The sequence below is a fragment of the Heteronotia binoei genome, chromosome 3 (genome assembly GCF_032191835.1).
Source record: "Heteronotia binoei isolate CCM8104 ecotype False Entrance Well chromosome 3, APGP_CSIRO_Hbin_v1, whole genome shotgun sequence".
NCBI lineage: Eukaryota > Metazoa > Chordata > Lepidosauria > Squamata > Gekkonidae > Heteronotia > Heteronotia binoei.
The window spans coordinates 105,110,936-105,137,614 of NC_083225.1; the positions used below are offsets into that span (position 1 = coordinate 105,110,936).

Genomic DNA, 26,679 nt, shown 5'->3' on the forward strand with positions numbered 1-26,679 from the left:
TATCGGTTTCTTATTAAAGCTATAACAAAAATGTTTTAGTATATAAATACAGGTTTATCATAATGACAAAAAGCTGCCCCCTAACCTATCTTCTCAATTTATTCGTTATTGCTCCATTTAATTGAAAGCAACTGGTTAAGAAATGGATTCTTTTTATTAAAAAAGCAGTGACACAAACTTAATGCACCTGTATTTTTATGTCAAACTGCAAAACATACGCTGTTGAGAAATAAGTTTTATACTTCCATTGAGGACTGCTGAAACACTCTACTATAAAATCATGCTGAAAAGTGCTAGGTGTCATAATGAAATTTCTAGATGCCATCGTGACCTGATGCCAGAATTTATCAAGCCTAGGCCCAGCCCTAACACAACGTGTTCTGATCAAAAGGGGAGATGAAGGGCTAAATAACTAGGGTGAATGTGGGTTAGAAAGTGATGGAGCAAGCAGGGTCTGTCCCAACTGAGATTCAAATACCAAGGGAGGTGTCCCAAAGGTTATAGACATGTTTCAGGTGTCTAGAACAGGTGCTCTGCACTTCACAAGATGTTGTCCTGGGCAGGCCAAAATTCATGTCTAACTGATTTTTACACCAATTATATAGCAATTAGCTTGAATTTTAAAAAGACTATTTCTTGGTGTGAAAAGGGGGGGAGCAAAATGGACATTTAGGTATGCCACCTGACTAACCAAAAGAATGGTTTAAGGTCCTTAACAGTTTTTCTGTATAAGTAAATACAGAGGAGGCCTCCAGGCAGGAAGACAGTGTGTTCAGGAGTGCTCGTGTTCTAATTAATGATATTTGGTGAGCAATTCCAAATAGTGTTAATTACGTTTTTGTGACAATCAGACCTATTTGTTGGGAATGCAAATACGAGTGCAAATTATTTAGAAGAATACTAATAATAAGGATCGTTTTATGGTAAAGGCACACTTATTAATATTCAAGGGCTTATATTAATAATATGGCAGTGACTGGACAAGTAAGGCATTACCCAGAAAGTCTCTTTTCTTCCAATAAGTGTGGTTAGATCAAGCATGGATCTGTTTACTCTGCTGGTTCTTCTGTCTTTGTTGTACTGATGGCCCAAACTTGTTTACTGGCCTATTCAAAGCTCTTTCCAAGTCAAGACATGAAGAGGACATATGAATAAAAATGGAGGGTTGGTGGCAGCATCCATTTATGGTTCAAAGGAGGACCAATTCCAGTGAATAGACTGTCTTATTATTTTTTTTACAAAATCAGGTAAGACAAAATCCTTTGTATAAGGATAGAGTAACAGGCAGAAATAGATCCTGATGCATTGGAGGAGTCAGGGACACCTCTGCAGGTCAATTTGGGTTGGCAAAGTGCAAATGAAAACAAGGTTTAGCATCCAATTTTTCCAAAAGAATTTACATCTTAGATGATGGTTTATAGATCCTCCTCACAATTTTAGCTTGCTGAATCCCCCTTTGGCAACTTTATTTTGTTTGATGGCCCTCTGGAAATTGTCCCAGAAAGCAGTTTTATAGAAGTAACAGGGCTATATTATATTAAAAATGGTTTAGGAAGATGCTTTTATAAAAGCAACGAGACTGCAAATATAACTGTGCATAGTATGTACTGTTTGCTGTTCGTATTATCCTACTTTCATTGCTTTGTTCTTATGCTCATTTTATTTATTCATTTATTTACGTTATATTTATATCCCGCCCATTCTATACAGACTCAAGGTGGCTAACAGCATAAAATAGGCAGCAAACAAAAACAATATTAAAACAATCAGATAAATGGCAATGGTGCTACTTCAGGCGAATCATGTAATATTTTCTTTCTCATGCGTACAGATCCTAGACAGTTAGTACTAAAGCATGATTGATCCAGATGTGGTGGCATCCCTCTCCCATTAGATGTTGTCATCCGAAACAGTTCAGTCTTGCAGGCCCTGTGGAACTGCGATAAATCCCACAAGGCCCTGATGGCTTCTGGGAGGGTGTTCCGAAGTATTGGGGCCGCAACCAAGAAGGCTCTTGCTCTGGTGGAATTAAGCCTAGTCTCTTTTAGCCCAGGGACAGCCAAAAGATTTTAAGAGCTTGATCACAGTGCTCTCTGGGGAACATGTGGGGCAAGGCAGTCCTGCAGACAGGTAAGTTCTAGGCTTTGAAGGTTAATACCAGGATCTTGAAACGGATTTGGTACGCAACAGGCAGCCAGTGCAGCGCTCTCAGCACAGGCTGAATGTGCTCCTGATTGGGAAGCCCCATTAGTAGCCTTGTTGCAGCATTCTGTACCAACTGCAGCTTCGGAATCTGAGTCAAGGGCAGCCCCACGTAGAGAGTGTTACAGTAATCAATTCTTGAGGTGACTGAGGCATGGATCACCATTGCCAAATTGCCGCGCTCAAAGAAGGGGACCAACTGTCGTGTTTGCCAAAGGTGAAAAAATGCAGCACTGGCAGTGGCTGCTACTTGGGCCTCCATAGTTAAAGAGGACTCCAGAAGCACTCCCAAGCTCTTAACCCTCGATGCTGGCATCAATGGCACCCCAACAAAGGCTGGTAGATCATCCTTCCTGGGCCACTGCGACTTAGATAGAGAACCTCCGTCTTCGTTGGATTCAGCTTTAGTCAACTCAGCCTGAGCCATGATACCACGGCTTGCAGTGCCAGGTCCAAATTCTCCGGGGCACAGCCGAACCAGCCACCCATCAATAGATAGAGCTGAGTGTCATCTGCATACTGATGACAACCCAGCCCATACCTCCTGACCATCTGGGCAAGGGGGCACCTACAGATATTAAACAACATTGGGGAAAGAACTGCCCCTTGGGGCACCCCACAAATAAGTGGGTGTCTCTGGGACAGCATTTCCCCAATCACCACCCTTTGTCCCCGACCTTGGAGGAAAGACTAGAACCACTGTAAGGCAGACCGCTGTATCCCCACGTTGGCAAGACAGCAGCTGGTGGTCGACTGTGTCGAATGCAGCCGTCAGGTCTAATAGGAGCAGTACTGCCGAGCCGCCTTGATCCAGATGTCTCAGGAGGTCATCCATAAGGGCAACCAGCACCGTCTCCGTCCCATGGCCTGGACAGAAGCCGGACTGGAATGGGTGATATCATTTTCTGTATTTTTTAATATCTCGTGTCTAATTTGGCTTCAAAATTATATGCATTCACATTGTGTAATCCACTTTGAGTCTCACTGAGGATGGTGGGCAATAAATAAAATAAAAATAAATGCTGGGTATGGACGAATGGAGAGTAAAATGCTAGGAGTATAGGCAACACTGTTTGGCATAAATGTAAAAAAAAAATCTGGAAAAATGTTGGGATGCCTCAGTTCGCCTCAGTTCCTTGGGAACAGAGTTGGCCCTGCAGCTGAGCAAAATAGCCTGGCATACAGTTATTCTGCAAGCAGACCAGACAGGTGTTTGCTAACTCTGTTCTGTTCTCTCTTGCAGATTTCAGGGGAAGTTAGTAATGGTGAACAATCTGTTAATGATCTAGCTCAAAGAAGCCTTTATACCACAATAGTTTGAACACTCCTGTCCTAAACTGAAAAAAAAAATCTGTTCAGTTACAGATGTATCGAAATGTAACTGATCTATCAAAATTATCAATTGTATTTGGAAATCCTTTCTGCCTATTGGTTGGAACAGGAGAACCAAAGAAGCACCCATGTGTCAAGAGTTATCTGTATTCCTCTTGCCATAGTTTCTTTGCTGTAACATTATCATTTGGCTTGAATGCATTCCTGCTTAGCTCATCTTGCTCTCTGCATGCTTATCTGAGGAACTTCTTATTGAAGCTGTTTCTACCGACCAAGGTCAGTCACTAAGGAAGCACAGATAACCACTTGGACTCCAAGACTTGTGGGGGGAGTGAGTCCTGCCCAAACTTGCAGTTGCTTTGCTAGGCTTTACACTTGAATTATAATGGTTAGGCTGAGGGGCTAAAAAGAGAGTCACTGAGCTAAGACATGAATCTTATTAAAGATGGTGTACTGCCTTATGGTACTTGAAATAAACAGCTGAATTATTGGACTTTGTTATTCCTTGACTCGAGGTCTTGATACCATGAGTTGCTGTTCAAAGTAAATTCAAAATTTGTTTAAAAAGTGAGATTTGGTGAACAAATTGTTGCATAAGGTACCTCCAACCTCAGGAGATGATTCTTTATTCCAGAACAGTGCCCTGGCACAGAGTGGTAAAATTGCAGTATTGCAGCCCAAGCTCTCTGCTCATGACCTGAGTTCAATCCCGGAGGAAGCTAGTTTCAGGTAGCTGCCTCAAGGTTGACTCAGGATTCCATCCTTCCGAGGTCGGTAAAATGAGTATCCAGCTTGCTGGGGGGAAAAGTGTGGATGACTGGGGAACACAATGGCAAACCACTCCGTTAAAAAGTCTGCCGCGAAAACATCGTTATGCGACATCACCCCAGACTCGGTAACTACTGGTAATTGCACAGGGGACTACCTTTACCTTTTTACAAGAGTTAAACCACTGTTTTCAAACTTTATAACCCGCCTTAATTCTCGGTGAGAAAGACAGACTTTAAATAGAGTGAATAAAAGCCACTGCAATACACAGATATATTAACCGGGAAGAGCGCCTATCAGCTCACTGCTTTCAGAAAACTCTTCTCGGCGGCTACCCCAGCGGCTGTGAAGGGAGGAGACACCCGCGGCTTCTCCACAATTCCTTTCGCTTCCTCTGTCTGCCCCGGAAACTCTCGTCCCCTCTTCCTCTGGCCGGCTCGGGCTCCTTGTTTGATTACGACATCGTCGCTGGGGCTGCCATGGGAGGCAAGAATAAGCAGCGAACGAAAGGCAACGTGCGGGTGAGACACTCCGTGCGACTGCGAGGCGGGACTGCCTGGTGTTTCTCTTCTTCTCCGGGCTGGAGGGCCGCTTTTAACTGTCACGGGGTTGGGCAAGGGAGGGGGAACATTTGGCCAGGCTGGGAGGAAACTCTGGCTAGGAGTAGCCGTCCCTTCGGCTAAGAGGCGGAGGCAGCAGAAGTGTGAAACGCGATTGTGTCCTGTAACTCCTGTTAGTTACTTTTCACTGACACGTCTCCGCATCTATTCGCACAGCACTCCTCTTAAATACGGTGTGCGACGAGGGGGAGGAGTGACAGGTGAACGCGCGGCCAGACCGCCGGGAAGGGAAAATAGGCAGCGAACCGGGCCTAGCCTAGGAAACTCTAACTCTTACCGTGTTTTGATCATAACCAGAAAGTCTATACAACCTTGACTGAATTAATCAAAGTGTTGTAATTGTTAAGAAGGGATGTGGAATGCTATAGTATTTATTCCCTGATCTTCTTAGATTTCGGAAGTTAAACAACATTGGTTTCTTGATGGGAGATCATTGCCAAGGAAAACTTTGCCGAGGCAGCCCTCGGCAGACCACCTCTGCTTAATCACTTGCTTTGAAGATCCTATGGGGTGCCATAAATTGGCCACAGCTTGATGTCGCTTTATGTACACACAGTTTTTAAGAGAGTGAGTTGGATGAATGGCTATTTTGCTATGATGTGGTGACTTTCTTTAGGTGTATGGCTTCTGTGTGGACTCCATATAAATATAGTGCTGACCTGGGGACAAGTTAATACAGAATTATATAGCCAGGGAAGAGGTTTTATAGTAGATGGTTGCCTTAGTTACCTGGATCTACCAGTATAAAGTCTAAAAATTATATTTATTTTAAATCCAAAAAGTTGGCCTTTTAATCTGAAATTTTGCTTGGATAAGTAATCTTGTAAATAACCTAAGTTTTAGACAAATTAATATTATTTTTATTATTATGAGTTTGGATTTATTAGACTGCTCTTCCCTGCAAGCAGGGCTCAGGGCAGCTTAAAACAAAAAGAGGTACAATAAATAGTTTAAATTTAAACCAGCATTAAACCCCTAAATATTGACAATTAATATTGCTGAAAGTCTGATCTGTAATTTTTTAGGTTTTAAGAGACTTCAATCCATCTGAGTACATGTGTCCACACTTTTATTTGGGGGAGGGACAGTGATTCACAGAGCTCTGTGAGACCAAAATACCTAGCTGCTTTTCGTTGTTCAGTCGAGTCCAACTCTTTGTTACCCCATGGACCAAGTCACTCCAGACCCTCCTATCAGTGCAAATTAAATGTTACCTAATTTACATTTTCCATTTGTATGGTTGAACTTCTAACAATGGAATTGCTCTCTGAAATGGAAGGTTTTCTCATCCTAGAATAGTTGGTGGCTGGTATTCTTTATTCTGTCCTTGCATAAACAACCACGTACAGATAAAAGTCCATTTGTTTCTCCAAGTTGTAGCCCCTTTCCCTTGCACCTGTTCCTGGTATGCTAACTTTATTTATTCATTTATATAGTATCACTCATGTACATGGTGTTTCAAAGAGTAGCATGAGCAAAAAAAAAGATAACAGCTGGAAAGTCAGCTGAGGAAAAGTATAAGAGGCTTTGTTCCGATTTCAGACATTTATTGCTGGTGGGAATAGGCATATAAAGCTGGAATTAAGAACATATCCACTTGTCTCACTTCAGCATCTGATTATTCATCAGAATTTGGCAAATAGTCTATGCACAAACATCTAAAAACATACAAGTTCTCTTATGATTATGTCTATTCCGCCTATAGCTGAATGTGGTTGGCAGCAGTGAATGTGTTGGTGTATACATAGGGCTTCTTTTATAGAAAAAGCCCAGCAGGAACTCATTTGCATATTAGGCAACACCTCTGACATCACCATTGTTTCACATAGGGGTTTTTTTGTAGGAAAAGCCCACCAGGGCCTCAATTGTGTTTTAGACCACACCCCCTGACACCAAGCCAGCCGGAATTGCATTCCTGTGCGTTCCTGCTCAAAAAAAGTCATGCATACACGTACATATGTATGTATGACAGAAATGTGTGGAGGACAAGAGTTTAACAGCTTAATAAATCAGAACCAGTTGTAAACAAAAACTGAAGAGTCTTGTTCTAGCCTTCTAAGGTACTGCACAACTTTTTCTCTGCATTAATTTCTCATGAACCAACCATGATTTCTTTGTGATGTGAATAAGTCTCAAACGCTAGTTTTATTCTTTAGGTTCCCTTGGGTTAGAATCCTGGTTACTAGAGAAAAAAGCTAATCTCAAATTAGGTATGTTGGTTGAATTTGGATGTCCCGTTTTGATTATTTTGAACTAAGGGGAGTGAAGGCAGCATGCAAACCTGAGAATGAACTAGACTTGAGATGAACATCAGGAACAAATTGTGGCTTGTTCTTGACATCTGAATGCCGCTGTTGTTGTACTAAAACAGCATGCATGTTTGGCTGCCCCAGAATTATCTCAAAAGTTCAATTCAAGTGAACACTACAAGAGCAGAAATAAATGGCAGGTAAAACTTTGAACAAGCTGGAGTGTAACTAGAGGACAAATCTAAAATGTTCTGGTAACTGCCCCCTAGGGTTAGCAATTCAGGGCATCTGGCTGGTCCTGTTGTGAGGAAAAACCACCTTACAGAACATTGTGATTACCAGCTTGGTTGCCAGAGCACCTGGAGAAGTGACTCACACACGTCTGGCCAGAGAGTGTGGGTAAACCTATCCAGGGGCAAAAGGCACTTATGCAGTACAAGCAGCCATAACGCTACAAAGACACTCTAAACCGGTACAAGAGTGCCCACCAGGAGAACAGATGGTTTCCCGTCGTTCCATATGATGTCCATCTCAGCCATGGAGCGGAAGAGACTGTGCCGCCAGGAGCTATCCAGGTGAACGATTTTGAAGTTCTGACCATGGAATCCACCGTGGAGGGCTAACACCCCATGCAGCCATCTTCCTACCAGGCTTGACTCCATTCCAGCGAAGCAGACAGCTCACATACACACCAGATGTCACCTATGCCTGCAAGCAACCTACCCACCCACCCCAGGAGTGGTTAATTGTCCAACCGCCACTTTCTTTGTTTGACGGAACTCTAGACAAAGACTGGTGCCCAGAAGACAGAAGAAGAGGAAGACCATCTTCAGCCAGAGCCAAGTTCCTTTGTATAGACTGGGTGTTGCCTAGGCCATGATTTGACTCTCCTTTTAGACAAGTCCAATAGTCCTAAGTATCTCCCCACCCAAGTAATCTTTCCATTCTTCTCCCCAACTGTCACTTTGGAGCCTCCCCCTGGTCCATTTCAACCTGAAAGTTCTCTCAGGTATCCAGGATCCAGGCAAGTCCATTGGTCAAGAGCAAGCACCCAATTAGGTGACACCAATGAACTTTTCATTGGCTATCATAGTAGTCCAGCCCTTATGGTCACTGCGAAGCCTCCCCTTTTCGTGAGGTCATGCACCAGCTGACCACCTTCCTCCTCCCTCGTACCTCCCATCCCCTAAGGGCTCAAGAGAGTCCTTACAATCTGTGGACTAGCTACCCACAGGTGTGCTTCTATCAGTATCCCAATTCCGCTGCATAGATCCATCCCCAATTTGTCGCCATTGGAGCCTTCCTCGAAGACTACGATAGGTAAATATCGCTCTGTTTGTCTACCCATGTGTTGTCTCTATATCTATTTATTTTTCTTAGGACTGAATGTGTGTTTTTATGAGTATTTTATCTTCTATGGAAGCCTATATTTTTCTTAATAAATTATAATTGTTTTACTTAATTAGAGTTCTTAATATTTTAAGCATTACTTTTCTGGACGTGGAATCCTGTATACACAGGTAAAAAGATCCTGAGTGAGCCAGGTGCCCACCTGACAATTCCCCAACCTTGTTTTGAGGGCATTTTGGCTTACACTGTTACTTAGAGCAAAAAGAGATGCCCAAAGGCAGGCAAGCAAGTCATAATATGCAGAGTTGTAGGCCTTGGACACAAAGATAAAACTAAACAAGGTTTTCAGTGAATGTAAACTTTAGTAATGTGTTGTAAATGTAATCCCTTTTTCGTTAAAAACAGCCCTCCAGCAGTGGTAGAGCAGCAGAACTTCTGGCCAAAGAACGAGGAACTGTTTCTGGGTTTATTGGTTTTGGCACTTCTCCGGGCGATCTAGGATATGTTCCTGCAGTTCAAGGAGCTGAAGAAATAGATAGCCTTGTAGATGCTGACTTTCGAATGGTACTGCGAAAACTTTCCAAAAGAGATGTTACGACCAAATTAAAGGTAGGCCTGTTGCACAGTTTTTAAAGGTTCATCATTTAAAACCGGGGTGGGGAACCTTTTTTATGCCAAGACCATATGGATATTTATAACATCATTCGCGGGCCATACAAAATTATCAGTTTAAAAAACAGTTCTCCACCAAGGGAGAATGATTCAGGCCAGCAAAATTAATGCAAATAATTGTTTTTCTATTTGAAGTCATGTGGGGAGAGATTAATCTCACACACACACGGCCCGCTGCCTTAGGCAAATGCATATGTCCAGGGCTTTTTTGTAGAAAAAGCCCAGCAGGAACTCAGCATATTAGACCACATCCCCTAATATTAGCATAATAGGTCACACACACATTAGCGTATTAGGCCACACCATCTGGGATAATCAAGTGCAAACTGAACTGCGACAGTAACTTTTCCAGGCCCTGCAGCAATTCTGGCCGGCCAGCCAGGCCCCAGGGAGGCCGCCGCACAGTACATCTGGGCCCTGTGATCCCTGCCTGGCCCTGGGGAGGCTGCTGCACAACGCAGCTGGACCCACAATCCTCACTGGCCAGCCAGGCCCCAGAGAGGCTGCCACATGACCTTGTTCAGCCCAGCAATCCCCGAGGGCCACATACAACCCTTGGGACGGAGGTTCCCCACCCCTGATTTAATATAAATATAGACAAAATAAATGAAAAATAATTTGTACACCTGTCTTTTCATTTTCAGTTTTGTACACAAATGTTTGCTTTGTAGGGTTAAAAAATTAGTTAAGTTTGCTTGCAGTTATCTTGGTGCCATAGTGGCTGAATGTGATTGTTGATTTATTACAATTTGCTTGAAAGTTCATGCCAAAATTTTGTTAGTCTTTAAGGTGTCACTGGACTTCTGTATGTATGTGTATGTATGTTTTTTTAAGCAGGAACACAGTTCTGGCTGACTTGGTGTCAGGGTGTGTGGCCTAATATGTAAATGAGTTCCTGCTGAGCTTTTTCTACAGAGAAAGGCCTGTGTGTGTGTGTGTGTGTGTGTGTATATATATATATATATATATATATATATATATATATATATATACACAAACACACACACACACATACAGACAAACACACACAGATATCACTGGACTTCTGTATCTTCATATATACACACACACAGAGATACAGAAGTCCAGTGATACCTGTCTATCCACACACACACACGTGTGTGTTTATTTGTATGTTCGTGTGTATTTTAAAAAGAGGCAAACTATGTATTATTTTCATTGTTTTTAATTATTAAATCCCATGTATTCCAAAAATGAAATATACAAAGGAAAGTAATGTTCTGAAATCTCTATGAGCTCCCCTTCATTAAATTACACACTTTTTCTCTGGATTATACATGTTTCTTAGTAAGCAGTAGTATCTGAAGTGGGGGCTTTAAAAATGTTTGATAACCTTCCCTTTATTTGTCTTATAAAATTATTATCCGGTACTGATGAAAATAGATGCGACATTAAGTACACAGATTTTAATGTTGTACATCTTAAATTAATAGCTTGGATCCAGAGCAGCACTTGTTTGGGAGCAACGATTTTAGCCTGTGGAGTTCAACTTTCCTGTCTCTCCCTTCTTGGGGTACCTCAGATTTCCCCCCACCCCATCCTGCTCCAGGAGGTCCCCTAGGATTTAGGGGTGTTCCATCTGCCATGGAATAATGTGAGGCTGGAACATTATGTTCTGCTTATGGAAGTCTTTTCACCCGCAAAAACACTGCTGTAGAAGCAAGTCAGATGAAATGAGTTCACTTAATAAAGTATCCAGTGACATGTGAAAAGCCTCATAAATTATCAGCTTGCTTTTTAAAAATGTTGTAAATTCTTAAAATTTGGTTTTTAATTTTAGGCTATGCAGGAATTTGGGACGATGTGTAAAGAGAGAGAAACAGAGACTGTTAAAGGAGTTCTACCTTACTGGTCTAGAATTTATTGTAAAATATCCATTGTAAGTATTGAAAGATTATGGCAAAATTCGATCACGCTGTGCCTCTCAAAATGTATCACAATAATTGTCAAAGTAATCAGTGGTTCATTTAATTGTATTTTTGACAGGTTGATTGCTTTAAAGAATGTTTAAAGCCTAACAAAGAACCACTTTGTTTTATGGTTACAGAACAGTATAGGAAAACTTGCACTGCCTTCTATGTATTAATCTTTAACTAATATATATAGTTTCTAATATATATAGTAACTAATATGCAGATAGTTTCTGTATTTGTCAGTAAAAACTGGATTATATATAAAAAAGACTGGCTCTAGATTGCATTGGCAATTTCTACCAGTTTTGTCTTCTTGCTGCAGAGCTCTCACCATGTGGTTCCTCAGAGCGCTCAGAAGCATGTTTTGGAGATCAATGAGCAGCAGTGGGAGGGGGGAGGCAGGAAAGTTCTGTTCCAGCGATGGAAAATTTAGCCTGGATCCAACCCAGAAGCTTGATCCAGACAATCCCAAATAAAGTAGAACTTGTGGAAGAGATCTTTGCTACCATCCACTTCTTTCTGTAGTCTCTGTGTCCCCAAAATGTTATTCCAGGGTGCTAGAGACCCTTATAAATAGCATGGGATATAGCAGTGGGCTGCAGTTGAAAAGGGAATTGGCAGCAATAACTTTATCCTAGTTTTTGCATGAATTTTTATACAAAAAGATCAGGAACTTGCATAAGAATGGGGGATTTTCTCTCTGCAGCCTTCTGTACCATTATATCCAACTCCATTCTTAAGGTTTCCTGACTCTCAAGAGCAGATTTTCCAGGGAGTTTAGGGGTAAAGAGTTTTCCTCAAGCTCTGTTCATTCTCAGTTGTCTGGTGCCAACTCAGTGCTTTTAAGATGTGTATGTGTATTCATCTGTATAGGTATACATATATTTTTAACATGTTTTACAGGACCATGATCGCCGGGTCCGAGAAGCAACACAACAAGCTTTTGAGCAACTGATTCTGAAAGTTAAGAAAAATTTGGCTCCTCATTTAAAAAGTCTTATGGGATACTGGCTGATAGCTCAGTGCGATACTTATTCTCCAGCTGCATCAGCAGCTAAAGTAGCATTTGAAAAAGCTTTTCCACCAAGCAAACAACCTGAAGCCTTAATCTTTTGTAAAAGTGAAATTCTGAATGTGAGTTTTCCTCTTTGTATGGCTGTTTTAAAGCTTTAAGCAGATGGTATTTTGTAGTTTAAAAGCACCACATTCTTTTTTTCTTTCCTTAGAAATTCTAATATTGAATGTTTATGTTGTCCTTAGATTATTTCATGCATGAATCAGTATGTAAGTGGCAGATGTTGTGAAGACAAACAAAAGCAGACAATCCAAATGGCTAGTTCCAAGAAGACAGGAAGGAAGAGGAGGGGATGCTGTGCTGCAGGCACTACTAACCTAGGTTCCACAAATTCACACTGACCTTTATTATTGATTTATTTTTTAATAAAATGGAGGGGAGGAGAAACATGTATGCTGCCCTGAGCTCCTAACAAATATATCTCTTTTAGGAAATACTAGTGCTGCTGTCATCATGGGTAGAAGAATGTCTTTAAATAATAAAAAAATATAGACTTTATTCAAGATTCATTTGACCATTATTTTACAGTTTGAAAAGTATAATATTGAATAGAATGCCAAAATGTAGTAATTTTATTAATTTCTTTTTCTGATTATGAGTTTTTCCCATTCATGGCATTAAATATTTTGTTTTTGTCCAGGTGGTAGAAGATCATCTTCTAAAAGAAACACCAGACACACTAAGTGATCCACAGTATGTATATTTAATTGTAATATGGAAAGTAATAAAGTTTATTATGTTGTGTTAATTTCAATAAGTTTGTAAAACTGATGGTGTTTATTGAAAATAAGAAAGACTTTGGGTATGCTCCAAATCTGTCATGCTACATGAGAGGAAACATTTTCCCCATTCTTCAGCTCTTTGTGTACACACTTGTCTCCCACACAAAGAGGCTTTCCCATTGAATTTAGAAAGGACAGACCTGCTCATTTTTTGTGTGCAAAACTGCCAACTAATTCCAATTAGCTGAGAGTTCTCTGTGTACATCATAATTTTATTGCTCATCAAGAACTGTTGAATCAGAGTAGTTCTCTTTTTAGAAGAGCACCATCTATCTGCCGTTGCTTGGCTAGCACATTCCAGTTTAGTAACTTAGCTTGTCTACTTATGAATTTGAACTTTACATTATTTATTTATTTATTTATTTATTTATTTATATTGGGATTTATACCCCGCCCTTCGCACCGAAGTGTCTCAGGGCGGCTTACAACATGATAATACAAATACTACAATTTAAAACACTTACAAGTAAAATTAAAGCCATAAATTAATAAAAGCAAGATAGATAAAAACCGGCGGTCTACAGATGCATTTTGTTCCATCCAAAAGATTTCCTTGTCAGTCAGTATTATAGGCCTGCCGGAAGAGGGCTGTCTTACAGGCCCTGCGGAACTGCCCTAGGTCCCGCAGGGCCCGCACCTCCTCCGGCAGCTGGTTCCACCAATAAGGTGCCGTTACTGAGAAGGCCCGATCCCTGGTGGATTTTAGACGGGCCTCCTTTGGCCCGGGGACTATCAACAGGTTTTGTGAACCCGAGCGTAGTACTCTCTGGGGAACGTGTGGGGAAAGACGGTCCCTAAGGTAGACAGGTCCTAGGCCATATAGGGCTTTAAAGGTAATAACCAACACCTTGTACCGGACTCGGAATATTACTGGCAGCCAGTGCAGATCCCGGAGCCCCGGCCGAATGTGCTCCCGTCTTGGGAGCCCTAATAACAGCCGGGCAGCAGCGTTCTGCACCAACTGCAGTTTCCGGGTCCGGCACAAGGGTAGCCCCATGTAGAGGGCATTACAGTAGTCTAACCTCGAGGTGACCGTAGCATGAATCACTGTTGCCAGGTCGTCACGTTCCAGGAAGGGGGCCAACTGCTTCGCCCGCCGAAGGTGAAAAAACGCGGACTTGGCAGTGGCTGCTATCTGGGCCTCCATTGTCAGTGAAGGCTCCAACAGCACCCCCAGGCTCTTAACCCTGCCCGACGCTGTTAGTGGCGCGCCGTCAAAAACTGGCAGGGGGATTTCCCTTCCCGGGCCGCAGCGACCAAGGCACAGGACCTCTGTCTTCGCCGGATTCAGCTTCAGCCCGCTCAGCCTAAACCACCTAGCCACTGCCTGTAACGCTCGGTCCAAATTTTCTGGGGCGCAGGCGGGCCGGCCATCCATAAGCAGATAGAGCTGGGCGTCATCAGCATATTGGTGACACCCAAGCCCGTACCTTCGGGCAATCTGGGCAAGGGGGCGCATGTAGATGTTAAATAACATCGGGGAGAGCACCGCCCCTTGAGGCATCCCGCAATCAAGCGTGTGTCTCCGGGACAGTTCCTCCCCAATCGCCACCCTTTGTCCCCGACCGTCAAGGAAAGAGGAAAACCATTGCAAGGCCAACCCCTGAATCCCTGCGTCGGCAAGGCGGCGCGCCAGAAGCCGATGGTCGACCATATCGAACGCTGCCGATAGGTCCAACAACATCAGCACTGCCGAGCCGCCTTGATCCAGATGCCGCTGAAGGTCATCCACCAGGGCGACCAGCACCGTCTCCGTCCCGTGGCCCGGGCGAAAACCAGACTGGTAGGGGTCAAGGATAGAAGCGTCCTCCAGGAAGCTCTGTAGCTGCAACGCCACTGCCCTCTCGATAAGTTTGCCCAAAAAGGGCAAATTCGATACCGGCCGATAGTGTGCCAATTCGGTCGGATCTAACGATGTTTTCTTCAAGAGGGGACGGACCACCGCCTCTCTGAGCGCTGATGGAAAATTTGTAGCACTAGTATTGCAGCAATTGCAAAGTTATATATTTAATTCATTTTTTCTTTCAGAACTGTGCCAGAGGAAGAAAGGGAAGCCAAATTCTTTCGACTTTTAACCTGTTCTTTGCTAGCTTTAAAGAAACTGCTCTGTGTATTGCCTAGCAGTGAGAATTGCTTACTGGAAGAGAAACTGATGCCTCTACTGTCTCAGACCAAGTTTTGGAAATATGGGAAGCACAATAGTCCCCAGGTATTTTTCTCTCCTTTGCATTCATCAAAGTTTCTTTTCAAACCAGACCTTTAAGATAGCGGATTAATTATGCTTCCACGATGAAATGTATGTGTTCTTGTTTGGATAGCCTGGAAGGAATGTAGGAAGAAACATTACAAGAGCGCTGGTGTTGATCAAATTTATTCTCTTCCACTATGCTCTATAACTTTTTCTCTTTGGGTCCTCTACTTCTGTCTTCCTGGTTTTTGCCCTCTTTAATATTTACAATGATAAGTGAAAACACTGATCAGAAAACTGGGTTGCCTACTCTGTTTATCTCAGGAGTAGGTAGGTCATGGCAGGTAGGGAGGCAAAGTAACGAATGCCCAATCTCAGTCAGTCTGGTATCTGGTTTTGATCAGTAATTGCAAAACACTACTGCAGCTTGCCTGTGTAAAGCAACGTTTGCCTCTGAACATGTACAGAGTGCCTTTTACTTGTCAGTGAATATCCACTGTCAAACTGTTGTCCTTACTCCTCTCAACCCCCCACCCCCGGATTGAGACAAAAGAGGCATAATGCTCTGTGAAATTTAAGCTTTAGAACTTAATTATAGAAAAAATACATACTTTACTGCAGAAGGCCAAAGGAGCATAATATTGCGTCAGTCTTAAGTCTCAACTCTCACTGCAGAAAAATACTATATACAATCTCAATAAATCTGTGCCAGTAATAGTTATCTGAAGGCGTGCAAGAGATTGAATATACCCTTCATATGCGTACAGTGCTTTTTTTTCACTACCCACTAACCGTACATGTGTCTACCTAATATTCCAGGATAACTTCTACACTGGAGGAGAGTGGTTTGCAGGCAATTTTGACTTAGAAATCCCCCCTATTTGTAATTAAGGGCCAAATTAGACAGCATCCACGGTATGAGTTGTGGATGACAATGTTATTTTAAAGAGATTTTAAAATGCTGTGGGGGCAGAACCCTGCAAACTGAGGTGCTTTTGTTTCTCCTCCCTTATGCATTTTCAAGTGCTGAAACAGCTGTGTGGTGGGGCAGTTGGGGAGATTGTTTAACTGTTTATCCTCTCCCTCCCTCAAGCATGATTCTGCATGGGCACTCAATTTGTATGTTCAGATTCTCAAACCATTCTACTTTGGAATATATCGCTTGACGTTGAGGTTTAGAGAAGTGTATCACTCTTGAGGTTCATATTGCCTGTTATCTTTAATGTAATGTCCTGTAAACTTGTAAAGTTCTAGAATTTATTTATGGTTGTAATTTGCACAGCAGCTGCTTCAGTTAGGGTAGATTTATCTGAAGCACTTCTTGGTATGTGGCTTTAGTGAGTGTATTGGCATTCTATAGGAAGGCTTAATACTTAATGAAATATTTTCTTGTCTTAGATTTTAACAAACTATGCAGGTATATTATGAAAATGACAAACATTTGTAGTTTTACAGACACTGTTTGGCAAGATTTCATTTAGCCCCTCTCTTTTGTACTCCAGGTCTGTTCAGCTTTTTTTGAACTAATTTCTGCTCTTTGCCAATATGTTCCTGAATCAGTGAAAGCTGAAGCATCAAGAGTTTGCCCAGCAGTTCTTCTCAGCATTGATGACAGTGATGCTATTGTTTGCCCTGCTCTTTGGGAAGCTGTGCTTCATGTCCTTGCAACCATTGAGGTAATGCAAGAGGCAGAATTCTTGCACTTATGTGCAGCTTGCTCATCTTTCAGTCTTTTCTTCTGAAAACAAACTTCGGGTATCTAGTAAACATGCTTTTTTCTAGTGCAATCTAATCTCTCTTCTTCTTGGCTTGACTTCGCGAACGAAGATTTAAGAAAGGTGCAGTAGTCCACGTCTGTTGCAGGCTCGCTGGTGGCTGACAAGACCAATGCGGGACAGGCAGGTCCGGCCACAGTGACTGCAGGGAAAAGTCTGATTTGGGGTTGGTGCTATAGCAGTACAATTCTTCCTCGATCTCCTTTTGTCCTCAAGACCAGCTATGCGTGCGTTCTCAAAGGAAGAGACAGCCAGGTGGATGGTGTGCCTCCATGCTTTGCGATCTGAGGCTAGGTCAGACCACTGGTGATGGTTAATGCAACAGGTACCAAGGGATTTCTTCAAGGAGTCCTTGTACCTCTTCTTTGGTGCCCCTCTATTTTGATGGCCAGTGGAAAGTTTGCCATACAGGGCAATCGTGGGAAGGCAGTGGTTTTCCATCCTGGAGATATGCCCTGCCCAGCGCAGCTGTGTCTTCAACAGCAATGCCTCAATGCTTGTAATCTAATACATGTGTGCATATACACATTATAGCAGTTTAATTATTTTATAGGCATTTTATAGGCATTGAGTTTCTCAGAGGAGTTTGATAGTCCTGCTGCTCCTATGGAATAAGAATATGCATTGTGAATATACAATTCACAATGAATTGGAGCTTTGATTTTTCTTTTGGTTAGAAAAAACAGTTTGATCCTTAGGTTTACGATTAACTTGCAGAGCAGTCTTGTAAGTCATTACTACAATGTGAGAGGACATGAAAGCAAGGTTCTTTGGAGGATAGATCTGTCAATTGCTTCTAGCCATGGTGACTGAGGGAGTCAGGAGATAACATGAGGGGAAGGTCTCAGCCTTTATGCCTTGTTGTTGGCTGTCCAGAGGGACTGGTTGGCCACTGTGTGAGACAGGATGTTGTACTAGATGGTCAGATCCAGCAGGGCTCTTCTTATGTTCTTATAACAGTTGCTGCTAAAGAGCTTTTTGCCTCATGAGAAAGAGAGAATGTATGAGCATAACAAGCTTCATGAACAAAAGTTTACAGGGTTGTGATAGTGGTGGCTGAGTTCCTTTTTTTTCTGTAGCTTCCTGTGCTGATTGCCATTTTTCTTCAGGGGTCTTCTGAGCCCTTGCCAGCAACTTTGTGAGGGTAAAGAGGAAGCACTGAGGAAAGGGAGAGGAAGATGCACAAAACACTTACTCTGTGTATAGAGACTTGGGTCCAAAACAGAATGTGGCAATATTCTTCAGCCTTTCTGAAGAGAGGTCATATAGATCAAAATCTGTAAGAGAGATCAGTGAGGGTTCTGCCAAGATGATCTGTGCACTTAAAGTTGATCTAAGTTGTTCAGATGTTTTTTAGAACTTGTAATATTGGTTGTACTCACACAATACAACATGCCATAGTTTAAAACCCTAGTTTGATTACAAGAGAGCAAACCAAAGTTTTGGTTGGTCAAGACAGCACAGTAGTTTGTGAAGAAGTCTTCAGCTTCTGAGGTGCAGGTAAGGAGAGGTGGAATGGAAGTTCAGAAACCCAAGGACTTACAAATCTTATTTCCATAATGAGAAACCAGGTTGTTATATTTGAATAGATTTAATTGCTAATGTGGACCGAATTCAGCAGATTGGGATTTTGATCTGCATGGTAAGTGGCATAAAGCAGTCTGGGTAAATATTTCTTAAAATAGACTGAAAGTTGTATTAGGAAGCTATTCTGAATTAAAGAACACTCAGTTGGCTTATGCACCTTGTATTATTTTCTAGGATTGTTGGACTCATGTGAATGCCAGAAAAGGAGTTCTGCCAAAGTTATGGATAGTACTTCAAGACGGAGGACGAGGTCTTGCTACTATAATATATCCTAATCTGTTACCTTTCATTAGCAAGGTTCCTCATGACATTACTGAACCAAAGCTGGACTTCACTAGAACCTTTTTCACCTTCATAATTCAAGGGTATGAACAACTATTTCTGGTTATCCATTTAAATAATTACTTTATCTCCGTGTCTGGAAATAACAAAGAACACAATATTTAAACCATATTAAAAACTGCAGGTGTCTAATCTCAGTGTTTAAAATATCATGTATCTGTCAGCCATAGTGTCTTGATGAATGTTTTTTCTAAAATTTGCTATTTTAATTCTTCTAATCTGGGTTTCAAAATTTACATTTCTCTACACTGTTACCTACATTGTTATTTTTCCATACTAAATTTCTAATCAGTATTGTAGTGCTTTATAAAATCAGTAGTTACATTTTTATCATAGACAATGCAAAGTCAATAATGCAATTTATTTTGTTTCTGAATTTTGTGTTTGCCTAGCCTATTGACTGAAAGAGCTTCAACTAGCCGTTCAGAGTGCTCTGCAATCTTATTGGCATTTATGGAATGTTTGCGATTTATCATATTGCAGAACATAGGTGAAGAAGAAGAAGACATTAAGATTCAAGAAATGCTTATAAGTGATCAGGTATTTATGATGAGGTTCTCAAAATACCATTGAGTTTTGATTATTTTTAACTAAACTTACCAATTTTGAATTTAGATCCAGATGCCAGCTGTGTATTGCATTTATGAATTAAATTGGCAGAACAACTCTCCTAGCTGCCTTTCATAGCTTCTTTGCTTCCTCCTCATACCCTCTGCTATTTCATCTGAAGCTTTCTGTACTTACTGGAGATGGTATGGGAAGGAACAAAGGGTTGGTGTAGTGTAAGCTGAATTTGTATTTCTTGATATGTGTGCAAACACACTCCTTTGGTATAGAGAGTCAATGGCATGGAATCTTCTGAAAATCTTGGAGGAACTTTTCCTTCTCACCCAGCTTCATTTGTTACATGTTATTTTCTAGGCAGTTAGCTGGTGCTAACTAATTTTCAGTGCGAAAGTGAAGGCAAGACAGTAGATTGCAAAACAGGTAAAATGAGTTAGAGGATATGCGAATCAATATATTGTCGAAGGCTTTCATGGCCAGAGTTCATTAGTTGTTGTAGATTTTCCAGGCTGTATGGCCGTGGTCTTGGTATTGTGAGACCTGACGTTTTGCCAGCAACTGTGATTGGCATCCTCAGAAATATAACCCAGAAAACTGGAGTTCGTTCTGGGTATGTGAATCGTTCATATCATTTTTGTTTCTCTAGGTTATTTATTAATGTTACTGGAAATATTCCTACAATTAAACAAGAATCTATTAAGCAAATTGGGACTATGACAAGTGTGTACCACTGAACAGCTGGTGGGCAATTTATGTGGCTTTGAGAAAGCTTACAGTTCTCTGAAAAGGTCCTTTCAGAACATTCAGTTTTCTGTGCCCGACTACATTCCTAGCTGATGCCATTTTTGGTGTCATTTTTATGTGTCTTTCTCTGCTACATAATCTTGACAAGTGAAAGATTGCATAACATAATGAAGTCATGCCATGTAGTCGGGTAGACTGTGAAATGATGTCAGGGTGAGGTCAAATAACGATGAACCCATTTCCCTTGCTCTGAACAGGTGTTGGGGTATATGGAGGAAAGTAGTGGACTGCTGCTCCCTGCCTTGCATCGCTACACTGCAGCAGATCAATCACCTGCTGCTACAGTATTGCAAGAGAGGGACCATTGACCTGGTTGCCTTGGAATCAAGAATCCTGAATTCTTCCCATATCTGAGCCTACATAATGGTCAGATACTTTTTCCAGTGTTCATGAGCATATAACTGAAAACTTTTTTTGTAATAGGAAAATAATTAATGAAAAACAGCTATTGTCTGCTCAATGTTAAAACTAATTTGTGTTCCTCTTTACAGCTAATTCCTCTCATAGACATTGTGATTAAAGAGCCCAGATTGCAAAATGGACCTTTGTTTTATGAGGTAGCAGACCTTTTAAGTTCTTGGGAAACAAGAACAGAAAGTTCAAGTTGTGAAGAAACAACTCTCACTTTCCAAAGAATGTTGTCAAACTTTTGGGATGGACTTTCAAAAGTTTGTGTGGTCCATGTTGACATAATAGATGCAGATGAGAAAGCTTTGGCTGCTCTGTCCGGCTTGCTAGAAATCCTTCAGAACCCGGAAAAGAAGATGAAACAAAACAAAAGAAAAGCTGTAAAAATCAGATTTTCAGAAGAAACTGAAGCTGAAAACAACACTGAGATCGAGACATATGTGAATGTGGAAAGTAGCAGTGAACCTGGCATTATTTCTCATGCACAGCATCTTTCCCCTCTAAGGAAAGAACCTTTGGAAGATTTAGTGTGCATGCTTGCAGAACTTAGTATTGTTTACACCAGTGATCAAAGATCTGACCAACACCTGAAGTTCCTTTCTGCTCTGCTCAGCAACTTTGCTTCTAGTAGAGTTTTCCAAGTACTTCTAGAGAGTAGGAGCAATATTCAAGAAGCTATAAAACCTCAGTATGAAAATCCATCCCTCCAGTTTCTGTATGAAAATGTAATAGATTGGCTGAAAGAAGACTGGAGGAAAGAGACAGACTTTTTGGTCGATATTTTGTATAGTGTCCTTCATTGTTGTAACAGCACCATAGAGAGAGAAAATATTCTCAGTGATTTAACAAAGGTACAGTTCTCTTATAAACAGAATATTTAAATCCAAAATCTCTGTTACATATGTTCATTTTGTAGACTGTGATCATTTGCAAAGTTAGTTTAGTAATTTGGATTGTTAATTGGCTTGTTTGATGCTTGTCTGTGACTTTAAAATTTCTTTTACATAATTCTGATGGGAATTATATAGTTTCAGTATTTAGTATTTGAAATGAGCAGGATCAATGCAGTCCTGAAACTAGATTTTAACTAGATTTAAAAATTTCTTACAGCCCGCATTATTTATCTACTGTATGTCATGAAATGCTTAGTATGTCCCAAATTAATATGGGGCACTTACATGACCTACTGATGACAGCTTTTGAAGCAAAATAATATTCCAGTCATTTAGCATACCTTCATAAACTGGGATGCTGTTCACAATGCAATTTCATCAGTGTTTTTATTTCGTGATCAGAACAAAGAGGTAAATAAATAAGAATCCAGATCTCTTTCCCCAGGTAGCATCAGTTTGCTGAGATGCGATCAGCTCATGAAGAATCAGTATAACTTGCTAAACTAAGAAAAGGGACTTAATTATGAATTTGTGGGTCATGTGTATATGAACATCTATGAGAGAGGGGTCCCTAAAAAGTTAAAGCCCCTCTAGGAAATTAGCAGGGCTCTCCATGTTACATAATATTTAATCTTTCCCTGTTTTGGTTTTAGATGGATCTGAAGTGGAAGATTCTCCTTCAGATAATTCAAAAGGTATTGTCAGGTTTTTTTGTTTTTACTTGATACATGTTGGTTTGAGTCCAGAATAATTATTTCCAGTCCCACTTGGCATCAGGTTCCCATGTGATGGTACCATCCCACATGATGGTAGTAGCTCCTTGAGAAATCTCCCCAATGGTCAGGAGCCTTCTGGAACAGTACCAAGAGGGCATGAAGGGTTGTCATGGAACAGTAAAATCCGCCACCTCCTACAGACTGCGGTCAAATAATTAGTTGATTGACAGTTTACAGTGTTTGCTCTGTCAGTTGACTGGCATGTCATGCATACAACTTGGTAGTCTTTTATTATAAGTTTTCTTATTGGTTTTATACATGTGTAAAACTCCATATTTCTAAAATTGTATCATTTTAGCTGTGTGAATTGAAAGATATTCTGGAGCTAGATTGAGGAGAAACATGGGTCTATTTTGAAAATAGCAGCTAGCCTAAGGCTAAAAAGGACCATTGGTAATTATTATTACTGGACTATGTTATTGTTTTTTTGTTGAAAGGATGGTCCTATTTCTGTGTCTGTTCATATTTTTTCCAACATGGTAGTGTGTTAGTCTGTTGCATGAAAAAAGTGCTCTTTGGCACCATAAAGACTAGTCAATTTAAAAAGGTAAAGGTAGTCCCCTGTGCAAGCACTGGGTTGTTACCAACCCATGAGATACGGAAGCCTAAATTTAAGGTGCCACAAGACTCCATTGTTATTTTCATGTTGTTGTTCAGTCACACAGTCAAGTCCAACTCTTTGCAACCCCATGGGCAAAGTCACGCCAGGCCCTCATGCCTTCCACCATCCTCCAAAGTTTGCTCAAATTCATGTTAGTTACATCAGTAACACTGTCCAGCCATCTCATCTTTTGCTGTCCCCTTCTTCTTTTGCCTTCTGTCTTTCCCAGCATCAGGATCTTCTCCAGTGAGTGCTCTCTTCTCATTTGGTGACCAAAATATTTGAGCTTCAGCATCTGACCTTCCAAGGAACAGTCTGGGTTGATTTCCCTTAGGACTGACTGAGTTGATCTTCTTGCAGTCCAAGGGACTCTCAAGATTCTTCTCCAGCACCACAACTCAAAAGCATCTATTCTTCTGCACTCGGCCTTCCTTATGGTCCAACTCTCACAGCCATACATTACTACTGAGAATACCATCACTTTGACTAAACGGACTTTTGTTGGCAGGGTGATGTCGCTACTTTTTATTATACTGCCTAGGTTTGCCATATCTGTCCTCCCAAGGAGCAAACGTCTTTTAATTTCATGGCTACAGTCACTATCTGTAGTGATCTTGGATCCCAGAAATGTGAAGTCTGTCACTACTTCCATGTCTTCTCCTATTTGCCAAGGTGTGATGGGGCCAGATGCCATGATCTTAGTTTTTTTGATGTTGAGTTTCAAGCCTACTTTTGTGCTCTCTTTCACTTTCAACAAGAGGTTCTTTAGGTCCTCTTCACTTTCTGCCATTAGAGTGGTGTCATCTGTATATTTGAAGTTTTTCCCGGCAATCTTAATTCCGGTTTGTGCTTCATCCAGGCCAGCATTCCGCATGATGTACTCTGCATATAAATTAAATAAGCAGGGTGACAATATACATCCTTGTTGAACTCCTTTTCCTATTTAGTTGCTATTCCAGTCAGTTGCTCCATATCCCGTTCTGACAGTTGCTTCTTGACCCTTATATAGGTTTCTCAAGAGACATGTGAGGTGGGTTGGTACTCCCATCTCTTTAAGGACTTGCTACAGTTTGTTGTGATTCACACAGAGACTTTAGCGTAGTCAATGAAGCAGAAATAGAGTTTTTCTGATACTCCCGTGCTTTCTCCATAATCCAGCGAATGTTGGCAATTTGATCTCTAGTTCCTCTACCTCTCTGACACAGCTTAAACTTCTGGTAGTTACCGATCGACATACTGCTGAAGCCTAGCTTGTAGGATCTTTTACATGACCTTGCTGGCATGTGAAATGAGTGCAATGGTGTGATAGTTTGAACATTCCTTGGCATTACCCTTCTTTGGGATTGGAATATAAACTGACTTTTTCCAATCCTGTGGCCATTGTTTTCATAACTTTTTTATAACTTTATTTTTTATTTTCATAACTTTTATATTTAAAATTCAGTCTAGAAAAATGTAAGTGTGTTCAAGTCTCATCTGAATGGATTGCATTCTGGATTTTTAAGCTTATTGTTAGACAGAAACAATTGTTATCTAGTGGTCATGCCCCCCCTTTAAGCCAGGTTGTGTCATCTGAATTTTCTCTGTTGTAAATCTTTGCAATTTGAATTTTGTTGCCAGACCAGTATCAGAATCTAATAACCTGGATGGCTTTTAACAGTGTCGCCAAAAGGCAGACCTCTTACACTAAGCTGTTTATTAAGTTATTCAATTAAATATTTATTTATTTATTTGATTTATATCCCACTCTCCCCACCAAGGCAGGCTCAGGGCAGCTTACAACATAAAAGCATAGAACAATAACATTAATAAATATTAAAATACATATTCAGTAATTTACAGTAGTTAAAACAATTAAGACAGTTAAGACGATGGAACAGAAACAGTCTATTAATTTGGTGTTAATCTGATGGTGACGGGCTTCCTCCGAAGTTCTTAAATGCCAGTCAGTTGTATGCTAACCGGAAGAGGACAGTCTTGCAGGCCTTGCGGAACTGTCCAAGGTTCCTCAAGGCCCTCACTTCATCCAGTAACTGGTTCCACCAGCAGGGGGCTGTGATTGAAAAGGCCCTATCTCTGGTCAATTTCAGTCGGGCCTCCTTCAGCCCCGGGGATTACTAGCAGATTTTGTGATCCAGATCTAAGTACTCTCTGGGGAACATGTGGGGAGAGATGGTCTCTAAGGTAGATAGGTCCTAGACAATATAGGGCTTTAAAGGTAATAACCAGCACCTTGTAACTAACCCGGTATACTATTGGCAGCCAGTGCAGTTCCCGCAGTTCTGGCTGAATGTGCTCCCGCCTGGGCAGCCCTAATAACAGCCAGGCCGCAGCGTTCTGCACTAGCTGCAACTTCCGGGTTCGGCACAGGGGCAGCCTCATGTAGAGGGCATTACAGTAGTCCAGCCTTAAGGTGACCGTTGCATGGATCACTGTTGCCAGGTTGCCGTGCTCCAGGAAGGGAACCAACTGCTTTGCCCGCCTAAGATGAAAAAATGTGGACTTAGCAGTGGCTGCTATCTGAGTCTCCATTGTCAAGGCAGGCTCCAGTAGTACCCCCAAGCTCCTGACCTTGCGCTCCATTGTTAGTGGTGCACCATCAAAGGCCAGTAGGGGGATTTCCCTTCCTGGACCCCCACAACCCAGGCAAAGGACCTCTGTCTTCGCTGGATTTAGCTTCAGTCTACTCAGCCTAAACCATCCAGCCACGGCTTGCAGCACCAGGTCCAGATTTTCTGGGACACAGCCAGGCCATCCATCCATCAGCAGATAGAGCTGAGTGACATCAACGTACTGGTGACAACCCAGCCCATACCTCCGGGCAATCTGGGCAAGGGGGCACATGTAGATGTTAAACAACATCGGGGAGAGCACCGCCCCCTGAGGCACCCCTCAGTCAAGCGCGTGTCTCCGGGACAGTTCACCCCCAATCGCCACCCTTTGTCCCTGACCATCAAGGAAAGAGGAAAGCCATTGTAAGGCCAACGCCTGAATCCCCGCGTTGGCGAGACGGTAGGTCAGCAACCGATGGTCGGCCGTATTGAACGCTGCCGATAGGTCTAACAACATCAGTACTGCCGAGCTGCCTCGATCCAGGTGCCGCTGGAGGTCATCTACCAGGGCGACCAGCACTGTCTCCACCCCATGCCCTGGGCGAAAGCCGGACTGGTGGGGATCTAAAACAGAAGCGTCCTCCAGAAAGCTCTGTAACTGCAACGCCACTGCCCTCTCAATAATTTTACCCAAGAAGGGTAAATTCGAGACCGGCCGGTAGTGTGCCAATTCGGCCAGGTCTAGTGTTGATTTTTTCAAGAGAGGGCGTACCACAGTCTCTTTAAGAGGTGTTGGAAAATGCCCTTCCATAAGGGATCTATTCACGATACCCCGTATAGGATATCTGAGCTGTCTCTGGCAAGCTTTAATAAGCCAGGAGGGGCAAGGGTCCAGATCACAAGTTGTAGGGCATGCAGTAGAGTGGATCCTGTCAACTTCCTCTAGGCTGAGAGTACTGAAGCAATCCAGGACAAAACCAGAAGACAGGCACAGGGCCTCAAGTTCGCTTACTGTCTCCAATGTGGCGGGAAGATTGTGGCGGAGCGACGAGACCTTATCTGCAAAGAAATTCGCAAAGGCCTCACAGCCGATCTCTAATTCCTTAGAATTTAACCTGCCTTGTAGCAGCATTGTCAGGGTCCGAATTGTATTGTATTGTATTGTGCCAGGCGCGAAATTGCAGATGCAATTTTGGTCGCAAAGT

At 41.9% G+C, this 26,679-nt stretch overlaps 1 protein-coding gene across 4 annotated transcripts in view; it reads left to right on the plus strand.

Annotated features, from left to right (window-relative positions):
* The first annotated feature begins 4,653 nt into the window (after window positions 1–4,653).
* The window catches only part of LTN1 (listerin E3 ubiquitin protein ligase 1), a 62,069-nt gene continuing 40,043 nt past the window's right edge, over window positions 4,654–26,679 (plus strand). For 3 of the 4 annotated variants that reach the window (XM_060234362.1, XM_060234363.1, XM_060234361.1), the window contains exons 1-11: window positions 4,707–4,823; window positions 8,927–9,130; window positions 10,995–11,093; window positions 12,031–12,261; window positions 12,843–12,895; window positions 15,013–15,193; window positions 16,675–16,848; window positions 18,709–18,899; window positions 19,269–19,416; window positions 20,736–21,503; window positions 22,199–22,240. In XM_060234362.1, coding sequence (XP_060090345.1) covers window positions 4,782–4,823; window positions 8,927–9,130; window positions 10,995–11,093; window positions 12,031–12,261; window positions 12,843–12,895; window positions 15,013–15,193; window positions 16,675–16,848; window positions 18,709–18,899; window positions 19,269–19,416; window positions 20,736–21,503; window positions 22,199–22,240 — 2,133 coding nt within the window. In that variant the 5' untranslated portion in view covers window positions 4,707–4,781. Of the gene's footprint in view, window positions 4,824–8,926; window positions 9,131–10,994; window positions 11,094–12,030; window positions 12,262–12,842; window positions 12,896–15,012; window positions 15,194–16,674; window positions 16,849–18,708; window positions 18,900–19,268; window positions 19,417–20,735; window positions 21,504–22,198; window positions 22,241–26,679 lie in introns of all 4 variants that reach the window. The other variant, XM_060234360.1, reaches the window with a different exon arrangement.